Source organism: Vulpes vulpes, chromosome 7, assembly GCF_048418805.1.
Source record: "Vulpes vulpes isolate BD-2025 chromosome 7, VulVul3, whole genome shotgun sequence".
NCBI classification, from domain to species: Eukaryota; Metazoa; Chordata; class Mammalia; order Carnivora; family Canidae; genus Vulpes; species Vulpes vulpes.
In genome coordinates this window covers 67,304,682-67,320,179 of record NC_132786.1, presented here as the reverse complement: position 1 = coordinate 67,320,179, position 15,498 = coordinate 67,304,682, and the positions used below count along the sequence as shown (strand labels likewise).

The window sequence follows — 15,498 nt, the reverse complement described above, 5'->3', positions numbered from 1 at the left end:
TTCCCACCAACAGTGCAGGAGGGTTCCCCTTTCTCCACATCCTTTCCAACATTTGTTGTTTCCTGCCTTGTTAATTTTCCCCATTCTCATTGGTGTGCGGTGGTATCTCATGTGGTTTTGATTTGTATCTCCCTGATGGCAAGTGATGCAGTGCATTTCCTCATGTGCTTGTTGGCGATGTCTATGTCACCCTCTGTGAGATTTCTGTTCATGTCCTTTGCCCAGTTCATGACTGGATTGTTTGCTTCTTTGCTGTTGAGTTTAGTAAGTTCTTTATAGATCTTGGCTGTTAGCCCTTTATCTGATACGTCGTTTGCAAATATCTTTTCCCATTCTGTAGGTTGTCTTTTAGTTTTCTTGATGGTATCTTTTGCTGTGCAAAAGCTTCTTATCTCGATGAAGTCCCAATATTCATTTTTGTTTTTGTTTCTCTTGCCTTCATGGATGTATCTTGTAAGAAGTTACTGTGGCCAAGTTCAAAAAGGGTGTTGCCTGTGTTCTCCTCTAAGATTTTGATGGAATCTTGTCTCACATTAAGATCTTTCATCTAGAACATAAAGACTCCTAACTCTGGGAAACGACCTAGGGGTGATGGAAGGGGAGGAGGGGGGGTTGGGGGTGAATGGGTGATGGGCACTGAGGGGGGCACTTGATGGGATGAGCACTGGGTGTTATTCTGTATATTGGCAAAATGAACACCAATAAAAAATAAATTTATTATTAAAAAAATTAAAATATATCTTTCATCCATTTTGAGTTTATCTTTGTGTATGGTGCAAGAGAGTGGTCTAGTTTCATTCTTCTGCATGTGGATGCCCAATTTTCCCAGCACCATTTATTTTTTTTAATTAATTTTTATTGGTGTTTAATTTACCAACATACAGAGAAACACCCAGCGCTCATCCCGTCAAGTGTCCGCCTCAGTGCCCGTCACCCATTCCCCTCCACCCCCCGCCCTCCTCCCCTTGCACCACCCCTAGTTTGTTTCCCAGAGTTAGGAGTCTTTATGTTCTGTCTCCCTTCCTGATATTTCCCAACATTTCTTTTCCCTTCCTTTATATTCCCTTTCACTATTTTTTATATTCCCCAAATGAATGAGACCATATAAAGTTTGTCCTTCTCCGATTGACTTATTTCACTCAGCATAATACCCTCCAGTTCCATCCACGTTGAAGCAAATGGTGGGTATTTGTCGTTTCTAATTGCTGAGTAATATTCCATTGTATACATAAACCACATCTTCTTGATACATTCATCTTTCGATGGACACCGAGGCTCCTTCCACAGTTTGGCTATTGTGGACATTGCTGCTAGAAACATCGGGGTGCACGTGTCCCGGCGTTTCATTGCATCTGAATCTTTGGGGTAAATCCTCAACAGTGCAATTGCTGGCTCCTAGGGCAGGTTTATTTTTAACTCTTTGAGGAACCTCCACACAGTTTTCCAGAGTGGCTGCACCAGTTCACATTCCCACCAACAATGCAAGAGGGTTCCCTTTTCTCTGCATCCTCTCCAACATTTGTTGTTTCCTGCCTTGTTAATTTTCCCCATTCTCACTGGTGTGAGGTGGTATCTCATTGTGGTTTTGATTTGTATTTCCCTGATGGCAAGTGATGCAGAGCATTTTCTCATGTGCATGTTGGCCATGTCCATGTCTTCCTCTGTGAGATTTCTCTTCATGTCTTTTGCCCATTTCATGATTGGGTTGTTTGTTTCTTTGGTGTTGAGTTTAATAAGTTCTTTATAAATCTTTATAGATTTTGGAAACTAGCCCTTTATCTGATACGTCATTTGCAAATATCGTCTCCCATTCTGTAGGTTGTCTTTTAGTTTTGTTGACTGTATCCTTTGCTGTGCAAAAGCTTCTTATCTTGATGAAGTCCCAATAGTTCATTTTTGCTTTTGTTTCTTTTGCCTTTGTGGATGTATCTTGCAAGAAGTTACTGTGGCCAAGTTCAAAAAGTGTGTTGCCTGTGTTCTCTTCTATGATTTTGATGCACTCTTTTCTCACATTTAGATCTCTCATCCATTTTGAGTTTATCTTTGTGTATGGTGAAACAGAGGGGTCCAGTTTCATTCTTCTGCATGTGGATATCCAATTTTCCCAACACCATTTATTGAAGAGAATGTCTTTTTTCCAGTGGATAGTCTTTCCTCCTTTGTCAAATATTAGTTGACCATGAAGTTGAGGGTCCACTTCTGGATTCTCTATTCTGTTCCATTGATCTATATGTCTGTTTTTGTGCCTGTACCACACTGTTTTGATGACCACAGCTTTGTAGTACAACCTGAAATCTAGCATTGTGATGCCCCTAGTTTTTTTTTTTAATATTCCCCTGGCTATTTGGGGTCTTTTCTGATTCCACACAAATCTTCAGATGATTTTTTCCACCTCTCTGAGGGAAGTCCATGGTATTTTGATAGGTATTGCATTAAACATGTAAATTGCCCTGGGTAACATTGACAGTTTCACAATATTAATTCTCCCAAACCATAAAGACTTATTTATTTATTTTAGAAAGACAGAGAATGTGTGCCAAGAGAGGTGCTTAGGGAGAGGGAAAGAGAAAATCCCAAACAGAGTCATAACTGAGGGTGGAGCCCATCCCAGGTCTCTATTCTATAACCCTGAGATAATGGTCGGAATCAAAATCAAGATCAGACTCTTAACAAACTCTCTGACTCTGGTGCCCCTCCTTAATAGAATTTTTGAAAAACAAATATATTTATTTACTACAACTGAACAATAAATAACTGGGATGAAAATGGACTTAAGATTTTGGAAAGGGGTTCATGATGTAATTAGGTATAATCATCTATAGAGTGTGTTATAATCCTCTTGAAACTTTAGAAATGTATAAATTAGGAATAAGAGAACAGAATGGCATAGCAACCAGACTTCAGGGAGTGATAGTGTTCTCTTGGACCTATTTCATGTTACTCATGCTCTCAGGAACTTCTTTATATTCACCATACTGGTAGTTCTCCTGGCCCTTTTTGGTGACATTATTATAATTTTCCTCATTCAGGCTCATTTTCTTCTCCACAGCTCCATGTATTATCTGCTTAACCAGCTATAACTTATGGATCTCTTTGTGTACCTCTACATTTGTCTTCAAAGCCCTGAGATTTCTGTCTGAAGACCACTGCATTTCCTTCATTGGTTGTGGCATTCATCTATCCCTCTTCATTATCTTAGTGGCAGCTGAATGCTTACTACTAGCTGTCATGATTTATGACCACTATGTGTCCATCTGCAACTCACTACATTACCCCATCCTCCTGTTCTTGGTGGTCTATACAGACCTCTGTATATGCTTCTGCAATGTGCTTGTGTCCTGGGTGGGTGCACTGCTCAATTACTTGATCCATGTCATCTATACTCTGACTCTCCCTCACTGTACCTCTGGAGAATCCCACCATTTGTGTGTGTATGTAAGAGATCCAAGCTCTATCAAAACTTGTCTATACTGACACTTCAAAATAGGAAAAGGGTCTTTTTGTCCCTGGTGTGATTTTTCTCCTTCCTCCCATCTGTGTCATTCTGGCCTGCTATGGAAGCATATTTTCCACTCTATAGGCATAGACTGAAGCCTGGGCTTCAGGGAAATGTTCACTACTTGTTCTTCTCATTTGATTTTTGTGTCCCTATTCCATGGAGCTGCCATCATCAGGTACATTTTACCAAGACCCAACCAGTCCCCTGAAAAGGAAGAAGTAGTTTCTGTCTTCTGGGCTTAAGCCATCCATATACATTCCGTGAAACAAGGATGTTTCTAGGGTTCTCAGCAGAGCTGTCAGAAAATGATGAATATGAAGTCTATAAAATGTGAATTCAAAATTATACAACGCTTTCATTAGAGAGAATAAATAGGGGCAACTGGGTGGCTTAGTGGTCGAGTGTCTGTCTTTGGGTCAGGTCATGATCCTGAGTCCTGGGATGGAGTCCTTTCAGGGTCCTCACAGGGACCTGCTTCTCCATCTGTCTATGTGTCTGTCTATCTGTTTGTGTCTCTCATGAAAAAATAAATAAAATCTTAAAAATAAAATGCAATAGAATAAATGTATATATGCATGTAGATAACTTGTATATGTTTACCAATATAAACCAGGTATGTTAAATATTGGATAGGAAAAAAAGGATATAGTTCCATAACTAAAAACAAATATAAATTGGCTATTTCCTTACTTTAAATCACTAATATCTTTGAAAGCAAAAATATCATAAATGGGTTCTTGCTTAATGATGTAATATATAAAATGTACTTTTAATTCCTAGATGATAATAATACTTGTTCAGTTTTTGAAATGCACACTCTGCCAAGACAGAAAACATTACATCTTTAAATAGTGCATTTGTGATTAACACAGGGGTTGTAAGCATTGAATCACTATATTATACATCTGAAATTAATGTTGCACTTTTGTTAAATAATTTGAATTATTTTTTTAAAGATTTTATTTACTATTTATATTTATTTATTTATTTATTTATTTATTTATTTATTTATTTGACAGAGACAGAGAGAGAACACAAGTGTAGGAGTTGCAGGCAGAGGGAAAGGGAGAAGCAGGCTCTCCAGTTAGCAGAGAACCTGACATGGGGCTCTATCCCAGGACCCTAGGATTACATCCCAAGCTTAATGCAGAGGCTCAGCTGACTGAGCCACCCAGGTCCCCCAAATAACCAGAATTTGTTAATAAATTTAAAGAAATATAGTTTTACCTATTAAAGTTTTACATGAATTCAAAGTTATCATTAATGCAAAAATGAATAACTACATAATATGAATATTAAAATTATTCCCCGAAACAGTCCTTGTTTGAAATGAAAAAAAAGTTAAAAAGTAAGCGAATAAAATCCTAAAATAGAATTAAGAAAGCAATTTTAGGTGTGATTATGATTTGAATAAAATTCATTATATGAGATTTTAGGTTTTAATCTTCACCCAGTAAAATTATGAATCATCTACTTTGATATTTGTTGTGTCCCAACATTCGACATGTTTTAGCAGAAAATACAAATACAGTGGAAATATTTATTCATCATAGTATTTCAATTATGTCCCTTATTTTTACTGTATTATAATTATTACTAGTTTCTAAAATATTTTCCTCTGAAATTATCCATATATTATGGCTTATCCATTTCCCTGAATTTGTTTTATGTTTTTTATTTATTTTGTTTTACTCTTGGTTCTACAGGGAGCTTATTAATAATTAGAATTCATTAAATACTGTCAATATCATATTATGAAGCCTATAAATAATCAAGATACTTAATAATTAAAATAATTATCTTACATAACTAAGATAATTAATAAAGAGAAACTGCATTAATTGATTTGCTTCAGTTGATCATTGATCATGGTCAATACATTTTGTTTAAAGATTTTATTTATTTATTCATGAGTGACACAGAGAGAGACAGAGAGGCAGAGACATAGGCAGAGGGAGAAGTAGGCTCCGTGCAGGGAGCCTGATGTGGGCCTTGATCCTGGACTCCATGACCACACCTTGGGCCGAAGGCAGGCGCTAAACTGCTGAGCCATCCAAGGATCCCTCAATACATTTTTTGATGCACAGTTGGATTACTTACCAATTACTTATTATTTATCAGTCTGTGTAGGTGACAGTGATAAAAGTAGTGACTTTTTTACTCCAAATATTAATACAAACTTTGAAAGGGAGACTGGATATTTAATAATTCATTTCATATAATTCACCTCTTTATTTCTAATATTTTTAGTGTTTACCATTATTAGTTGCTAAAACTAAACTTTCCTCATTTTTAAAAGATTTATTTTATTAAAGTATGACAAATAATTATATTGTACACTTAAAGAATAGAACATATGATTTAATATGAGATGTACATTATGCAATTTTTACCATAATCTTATAAACAAATAAATCACCTCAAATGATTTCTAATTAGATTGCAGGGTTTTTTTTTTTAACACTTAGACTACTCTTTTATGGAGCATCCAAATACAATTGTCAAATATTAACAGACACAAAAGAAAAACAGATAACAATACAACAGTAGCAGTCATGTTAATATCCTTTTTTAATAATAAGTGGAATTTCCAGAAGAAAATAAGAAAAAATTGATTTTTGAATCATACTCTAGAGAAGATAGACCTAAAAGATACAGAGAAAATATTCCATTCAAAAGTAGCAAGATACACATTCTTTTCAAAGGGACACAGAACAGTCTTTAAGAGAAAAATATCACAGGACACTGAAAAGTCCTGGTAAATTTAACAACATTGAAATCAGAACAAATATATTCTTTTCTGATCAAAATTTCATGAAATTAAAAATCAGAAAAAATGAGGAAAAATGAAAAATTCAGAAATATGTGGAAGTAAAACAATACACTCCTGAACAACAATTGATTCAATGAAGAAATCAAAGAAAAGAAAAAACAAATATTTTAAAACAAATAAAAATGAAGGGAAAAAACACATCACAACTTATGCAATACAGCAAAAGCAGTTCTTTGTGAAATTTATACGGACAAATGACTCCATTAAAAAAAAAAAAAAGAAAGACCTCAAATATGTGACCGAATTTGATATCTCAAAGAAATAGAGGAAGAAGAAATAGCCCAGAGTTAGCAAAATGAAGAAAATAATTAAGATCAAAGTGGCAATAAATGGGGAGGAGTTAAGATACAAGAGAAGTAGGGGAAACTTAAGGTTCCCTCATCCCTTGAACACAGCTAGATAAATATTGAATCATTCTGAACACTCAATAAATCAATCATAGGACTGAGAGAACCAATAGCACATCTAGATGGAGTAAAGCATCCACGTTATGGAAGGTAGAAATCTTGGAGTGGTGATTTAGGGAACAAAAAAAATGCAGGTCCTGCTAAGGGGAGACATCCCTGATCAAAGAGAGAGGAGAGAGAGCAAAAGAGGGGGTCAGAGAGAGAGAGAAGATCCAAATAAATAAAATCATGAATGAAAGAGAAAGGAGCCCATCCAACAACACAGAAATACAATCGATTATAAGAGAGTATTATGAAAAATTATATGCTGACAAATTAGGCATCTGGAAGAAATAGATAAATTTCCAGAAAGATACAATCTTCCAAAACTGAATCAGGAAGAAATAGAGAATTTGAACAAGACACATAACCAGCAAATAATTTGATCAGTTATCAAAAATTTCACAATAACAGCGACAACAACAAGGACAAAAGAAAATCTCGCAACAATCAAATGTCTTAGGTATGATGACTTCTGAGAGAAATTCTACCAAAATTTACTTTTAATATTTATTTATTTATTTATTTATTCATTCATTCATTCATTCATTCATTCATTCATTCAATCACTCATGGGAGACACAGAGAGAGGCAGGAAAATAAGCAGAGGGAAAGCAGGCTCCACATGGGGAGCCAAAGTGGAACTTGATCTTAGGACCCCAGGATCATGACCCAAGCCAAGTTGGGTACTCAACCACTGAGCCACCCAGGTTTGCCTCTACCAAACATTTAAAGAACACTGCATACCAATACTTTTCAAAATGTTACCAAAAGTGGAAATGGAAAGAAAATCCAAACTCATTCTACCAGGCCAGCATTACATTGATTTCAAAACCAAATACCCTACTAAGAAGGAGAAATGTAGTCTAAAATCCCTGATTAATATGGATTCAAAAATTCTCAAAAAACTTCTAGAAAAGTGATTCCAACAGTGCATTAAAAAATTATTGTCCTTGATCAAGGGGGATTTATTCCTGGGCTCTAGGATTTGTTCAATATTTGACAATCAATTGATATAATACAACACATTACTAAAAGAAAGGGTAAGAACCATATTATCCTATCAGGAGATTCAGAAAAAGTATTTGACAAAATAAAGCAACCATTCTTGATAAAAACCACCACAGAGTAGGTATAGAAGGAACATATCTCAAAATAATACAGGGCATATATGAAAGAACCACAATTGAATTCATCCCACTGAGGAAAAACAAAGAGCTTTTCAACTATGATAAGAAAAAAGAAAAGAGTCTCCACTTTCACCATTACAATTTAACATAGCCCTGGAAGTATTAGCCTCATGACTCAGAACACAAGAAGAAAGAAAGGCATCCACATCCCCAAGGACTAAGTCAAAGTCCCCTACTTGCAGATGACATGATATTCTATGTAGACAACCTGAAAGACACCACCAATAATTTGCTAGAACTAATACATGAGTTCATTAAAGTTGCAAACTATGAAATCAGTGTACAGAAATCTGTTGTCTTCCTAAACAACAGTAAAGAGGCAGCAGAAAAATAAGTAAATGTATTGATCCCATTTGCAATTGCACCCCAAACAATAAGATACTGGGAATAAATCTAACTAAAGAAGTAAAATATTTGTACTGAAAAAAAGATAGAACAGTTATGAAGGTAATTGTAGAGGCACAATGAAATAGAAAGACATTCCATCCACAAGGATTTGAAGAACAAACATTGATAAAACGTCTACACTACCCAAAGTAATGTACAGATTTAATGCAATCTCTATCAAAACACCACCAGCATTTTTCACAGAGCTAGGACAAACAGTTCAATAATTTTCATGGAACCAGAATATACTACAAATAGCCAAAGCAATCCTAAAAATGAAAAGCAAAGCTGGAGGCTTTGATCCAATTCTTGATCAAGCTATATTAGAAAGCTATAGTCAAAACAGTATGGTCCCAATAAACCTTTAAAAAAAAAGGGGGGGGGGATCCCTGGGTGGCTCAGCAGTTTAGCGCCTGCCTTTGGCCCAGGGCGCAATCCTGGAGTCCCGGGATCGAGTCCCACGTCGGGCTCCTGGCATGGAGCCTGCTTCTCCCTCTGCCTGTGTCTCTGCCTCTCTCTCTCTCTCTCTCTCTCTCTGTCTATCATGAATAAATAAATAAATAAACCTTTAAAAAAAAAAACAGTATGGTCCCATCGCAAAAGCAAACAAACAAACACATAGATCATTGGAGCGGAATAGAGAACCCAACACGGACCTTCAACTCTATGCAAACTAATCTTCAACAAAACAGGAAAGAATATCCAACACAGAAAAGACACTCTCCTCAATTATGTTGAGAAAACTGGATATCAATATGCAGAAAAATGAAATTAAACCACTTTCTTACACCAGATACAAAAATAAATTCACAATGGATGAGAGAGTTAAATGTGATTATCAAAAACTTAGAGATGAACATGGAAGTGAACTGTTTGACCTGGGCCATAGCAATATCTTACTAGACACATCTTCAGAAGCAAACAAAACAAAAGCAGAAATGAACTATTGGGACCTTCTCAAGATTAAAAAAAAAGCTTATTTTTTGAAAATATTATTTATTTATATGACAGAGAGAGAGACAGAGCATAAGCAGGAGGAGTAGCAGGCAGAGGGAGAGGGAGAAATACACTCTTTGCTGATCAGAGAGCCTGATACAAGGCTTGATCCTAGGACACCATGATCAAGACCTAAACCAAAACCAGGTACTTAACTGACTGAGCCACCCAGGTGCCCCAAAAAAGCTTCTTCACAGTGAAGGAAAAAATCAACAGAACTAAAAGACAGCTAACAGAATGAAAGAATATACTTGCAAATGGCCTATTTGATAAATGGTTGATATCAAAACCTATAAAGAATTTGCCAAACTCAACACCAAAAATCCCACAAAAAATATAGTCAATAAATGGGCAAAAGACATGACTAGACATTACTCCCAAAAGGATATATAGAAATCCAAAAGACACATGAAAAGATGCACACCATCACTCATCATCATAGAAATACAAATGAAAACTACAATGAATTATCCCCTCATAACTATCAGAAGGACTAAAATTAACAATAGAGGAAACAATAGATTTTGGCGAGCATGGGGAGAAAGGGAAACTCTTACACTGTTGGTGAGAATGCAAGCTGATGGAGCCACTAAGGAAAACAGAATACAGTTTCCTCAGAAAGTTAAAAATACTGCCCTAGAACCCAGCAATAGCACTACTCAGTATTTACCCAATTATACAGAAATACTGATTCAAAGAGATACAAATCAATGTTCATAGCAGTATTATCAGCAATATTCAAATCATGGAATCAGCTCAAATGTCCATCAACTGATGAATTGATAAAAAGAGGTGGAATAATGCTCAGCCATAAAAAGGATGAAATATCAAAATATCGCTATTTAATGACTTGGATGACCTAGAGAGTATTATGCAAAGGAAAATAGGTCAGTCAGAGAAAGACAAATACGATACGATTTCAATCATAAGTGGAATTTAAAACAAAATCAGGGGAAAAAAAGAGCAAAGCCAGGAAACAGACATTTAAGTATATAAAACAACCTGAGGGTAATTGGATGGGAGGTTGTGGGGGGCAAAGTGGGTTAACTAGGTGATGAGGATTGAGGAGTGTGCTTGTAATGAGCATGGAACGTTCTATATAAGTTTTGAATCACTGAATACTACACCTGATGCTAATATTACATGGCATGTTAACAAACTGGAATTTAAATAAAATCTTGAAAAAATAAACAATTTTTAAATACAATAAATACACGAAAAATGGTAAATATAGAGTTGTGCCTGCATTTCAAAGCAAAATGTTAACAGTTAACAGACATACTGCATATATAACTATTCTTTCAGAAATCTCACACAGTCAATATTGTAAGAGCTAGAAATTTAGTGCAAACAAATGTACTCTTACTCATGATTTATGGTAGCACATTGACCCATACACTTTCTCAGGGCTCCTTTGACTTCACTGTTTCTAAGACTGTAGATAATGGGGTTCAGCACTGGGGTGAAGATAGTATAGAAGGCTGACACCACTTTATCATGGTTAGCTGACCTGTAGGATTTGGGTCTCATGTAAATAAAAATAGCTGCTCCATAAAAGAGTCCCACCACAGTCAGATGTGAGGAGCAGGTGGCAAAAGCCTTCTTGCGGGCTTCTCTAGAACGCATCTGGAGAACCACAGCAAGGATGAGGCTATAGGAAACCAGGATGAGAGAAAATGGAACCAGCAGCATTAATACACAGCAGATATACATGACATACTCAAAAACAAACGTGTCAGCACAAGCCAAACGCACCAGAGTGGGGGCCTCACAGAAGAAATGATTGATCTCATGTGCATCACAGAATGGAAAACTCAGGGTGGCAGCAGCCTGCATGAGCCCATCAGCTGCCCCCAAGAACCAGGACCCCATGGTCATTCTCCGACATAATTGCCAGCTCATGAGAGTGGGGTACCTCAGTGGGTGGCAAACAGCCACATAGCGGTCATAGGACATGGCTGCTAAGAGGAAGCACTCGCCCCCTGCCAAAGTAAGGAAGACAAATATCTGCAACCCACAGCCAGCAGGGGAGATGGACTTCTTGCCACTCAAGTAGTCAGCTGCCATTTTGGGCACAATGGTGGAGATCAGCATCATGTCCATGAGGGAGAGTTGACTCAGTAGGAAGTACATGGGTGTGTGGAGATGGAAATCTTGGTGAATCAGGAGAATCATGAGGGCATTGCCCACCAGGGAGCTGAAAGCAATTGTCAGAATCATCACAAAGAGAAACAGGTGGGCTTCTGTGTAGTTAAAGAGTCCCAGGAGAATGAAATCTGAGGTGGAGTTCCCAATTTTCATGATTTCATAAAGGAATACCACTGCAAATGCAGAAATAGTTGACAGAGTTTTCATCATTTTCAATGCTCTATTCAGTTATATCTTTCATGACAAAAATTGTGTTGAAATGTTCATACCAGGACACCTGAGTGACTCAGTGGTTGAACATCTGCCTTTGGCTCAAGGAGTTATCTGGATTCCAGAGACTGAATCCTGAATGAGGCTTCCTGCAGGGAGCCTGCTTCCTCCTCTACCTATATCTCTGCTTCTCTTTTTCTCTTTCATGAATAAATAAGTAAAATCTTTAAAAAAATTGAAACCTATTCCTAATACTTCATCAGAGGTCTGCAAGATCTTTTTTACTTGGGCACAAAATTAAATCCACTTTAAAAAAATTTTTTCACAAGAAACACTTCTCAGATTTTTATTTGCTTAATTGGAATCATGAATAAAGTTTCTTGATAAATTTAATGTAAGTTTTCAGCACATCTTATGCTACTTGATATCAACATAATGAAATGAAATATTCACTTTGTAATTTTCCTTAGTGTGCTTTTATCATACATAGTCAACATTCTTAGCAGCTGAATTAAATCAATGTGATCAGCATTATAAACGCTAGATGCTTATTAATGAGAGCTATGCATCTAACATATCATAAGTTTTTGAAATCACTAAAATTGGATCATTTTCTTGATATTAAATAATTTGGGAAGGCATTTTACTTTCCAAAACAGGTAAGTAATATTCTCAGATGCTGAGAATAGATAGAAAAATTACTTAATTTGGAAATTTTAATGTATTTAGTTTGATTTTATCAAGTTATGAAAAGAATATAGTAAATTCCTTATTAGGATATGTTCCCCCAAAGAAAGATTATGATACTACATGCAGTAATTCATTAACTATATAAAGGGATTTTGTATAATGATTTTGTTTCTCCTGAAAGTCACAGGTACATGATCTTTTCAGGGAAAATGTAAATATAAAACTTATTAGTAACCAATACAGAGATAAATTCATTTTCTTAGGGCTTCCTGGGTGGCTCAGTGGTTTAGCGCCACCTTCAGCCTAGGGGGTGATCCTGGAGACCCAGGATCCAGTCCCACATCGGGCTCCCTGCGTGGAGCCTGCTTCTCCCTCTGCCTGTGTCTCTGCCCCTCTCTCTCTGTGTGTCTCTCATGAATAAATAAATAAAATATTTTTTTAAAAATTCATTTTCTTATTTCCTAAGACAATCTACATCTCCACAGGCATTTTCATTCCTGATCTGAAAGTCCTGAAATTGTTCTAGAATGATGAATAAATAGGATCATAGTTGAGGAGATGAAGATGTTAATTCAATCTCAGAGATACATTCCAAATTAATAATGAAAGGGCCTGGAAGGATTCCATCTCTTTTATGGTCAATTAGTTTGTCTGCATTTTCCATATGCCTCCAGTACTAGAATGCCAATCAAGACATAGAAAGTGAAAAGGGCTCACTCAATCCCTAAATCCATTGCTTCAGAATCATTAGTGTTCTGACAGCATTCTACATCAGGGTTGGTTGTTTCAAAGTTAAACATTCTAAATGGAAGCACACTTCCTCCTCACTGCATTTCCCAAACCATTATTATCTGCACACCCTCATATTAGTAACACTTGGACCCTGCACACCTAGTAACTCTATGGACTCTCTAATTATGGATCTCTCTACTGCTTTCTTGAAAAATTAAAACCCTTCTAGCTCTTTTATTTGACTCAAAGCTTTCTTATTTCCACTATTCTAAACTTTCTCATTTTTGAAAAATGTTAAAACATAAAACTAGGGTACACCTGGGTGGCTCAGCAGTTGAGTATCTGCCTTTGGCTCAGGATATGATCCCTGGGTCTGGGACCCAGTCCACATTGGGCTGCCTGGGAGGAGCCTGCTTCTCCTCTGCCTGTATTTCTCTCTGGCTCTCTCTCTCTCTCTCTCCATATCTCATGAATAAATAAATAAAATCTTAAACACATAAACCTAGCTTAAAGTCAAGCTGTAATTAACCTAGCTTAAAGTCAAGCTGTAATTTAATTGTTGGGCAAGTTTCTTAATATAACTTTTGCTATAATCTTACCTGTCTTTAAATGTATGTCACTATAGTGTCATTATGTATATTTACATTATTCTGCAACCTTGACAAATATATAACTCCAGGACTCTATAACAGAAACTCTAGATCCATTAAGCAATGATTTCCTGTTTCACCATGTCCCTAGGAACTGGCAACCACCATTCTGCTACTCTAGCTCTAAAAATTTGACTACCTAGAGGATCCTGAGATAAGTGGGCTTCCACAGAATTTGTCTTCTTGTGATTGGCTTGTTTGACAACATCATGTCCTCAAAAGTCTTTCATGTGGTATCATGTGTTATAATTTCCTTCTGTTTTAAGGAGAATAATATTCCTTTACATGTACATACAATATTGCCTTTATTAACTCAATCTATCTATGGATATTTGAGCTGCTTCCATTCACGTCAATTCTCTATTTAATGTTAAATTTAATGAAATCCTTGGTATTTAAAAAAATCAATATGAACAAATATATCTAATAATAGAGCTATATTTTGTTTTTACTTTTTGACACACATGCAAGAAAATTTAATTTAGGGAGTGTACTTTTTCTTATTTTTTTGTAGTTTCTAATTTTGTGTTTCTTTTGAATATGGAAATATTAGTGTTTAACTTTTGAATGGAGTTAGATATGTACCTATGAATTAGCTTAAGTTTTATTATATGTATAAAAAAATCATCATTATATATCTTTTTCACTTTATTTTATTTTTTGTTTACATATTTATTTTTTATTGGTGTTCAATTTGCCAACATATAGGATAATATCTAATTGTCTATTCAACATGATATTTGTTTTATGATATTTTCTGATACCAGAAATCAACTAAAGGCATCATTTAATTAAAATCAATGTCAGGAAATCATATTTTTCCAAGAAATAATAATGTTAAATTATGTGTTGAATTAGAATTCTTAACTGTTATTTCAGTATTATACAATAGACACAATTTTCATAGTTAAAATATTTATAAATCTAATGAAATATGATTCTACAGGATATCTCCTAATTAACTATGTATATATAGTGATTGAAAATCCAGATGATAAATTAATTTATCCTATAAATAAAATATCTAAAATGTCATTAATTGGAAGACAGAAAGGTATAAACTGACTTGTGTAGGAATTGCAAAATGTAGTAGTCTGATTTTTTTTCCTTCTCTGGTATAAAACAGCTATCATTTCTTGTTTTTTTAGTCCTTTACTACCAATGACAATGAAATTTTGTGTCTTTAATTATAAGATATTTTTTTGTTCTAATAGAAAATATATATATACATATTCCTTTGTTTTCTCAGTATAATAACAGTAAAGTTGAGCACACTGTTAATATTGCTTCCATATTTTTCTGATCCCCATTGCCCAAACCTAATCTAAAAACTGTAATATTTTCCCCTCAGAATATTGGGATGACAAACCAGTCAATAGTTAATAATGTAATAACAGCTAAATCATTTATGTGACCAAATTGAAAAGTTACTGCATGGATTTTCATGATGATTGCATCGTCTAGCATACCTTTTAGTTTTTCAAATTGTAAGATAAAACAATAATTTTATTTGTAAAACTACATAGACAAAGTCATGTATCTTTGGATTTCTAGAGTTCAAAACTGATAAATTACTAAACATTAGAGATGACTATGACCTACTCACATAGATAAAGATGATGACTTCAACAAGCTGAATCTGTATCCCCTCTGAACAAGGTTATTCTAAAATATCTCTCAGGAGGAGGAAGGATCTTATAGAGTCTGGTAGCATCAA

At 35.4% G+C, this 15,498-nt stretch overlaps 1 protein-coding gene across 2 annotated transcripts; it reads right to left on the bottom strand.

The window, feature by feature from the left end:
- Nucleotides 1–1,741: 1,741 nt before the first annotated feature.
- On the bottom strand, nucleotides 1,742–11,652 carry LOC112911034 (olfactory receptor 2T33-like). Of its 2 annotated transcripts, XM_072762664.1 has the most exons (2): nucleotides 10,749–11,652; nucleotides 1,742–1,773 (listed from the first exon to the last, which is right to left on the bottom strand). In XM_072762664.1, the coding sequence occupies exons 1-2, from the start codon at nucleotides 11,650–11,652 to the stop codon at nucleotides 1,742–1,744; spliced, it is 936 nt and encodes a 311-aa protein (XP_072618765.1). The 2 variants fall into 2 exon arrangements, with proteins under 2 accessions (XP_072618765.1, XP_025843136.2); XM_025987351.2 differs by lacking the exon at nucleotides 1,742–1,773 and having other exon boundaries at nucleotides 10,714–11,652.
- Nucleotides 11,653–15,498: the final 3,846 nt, after the last annotated feature.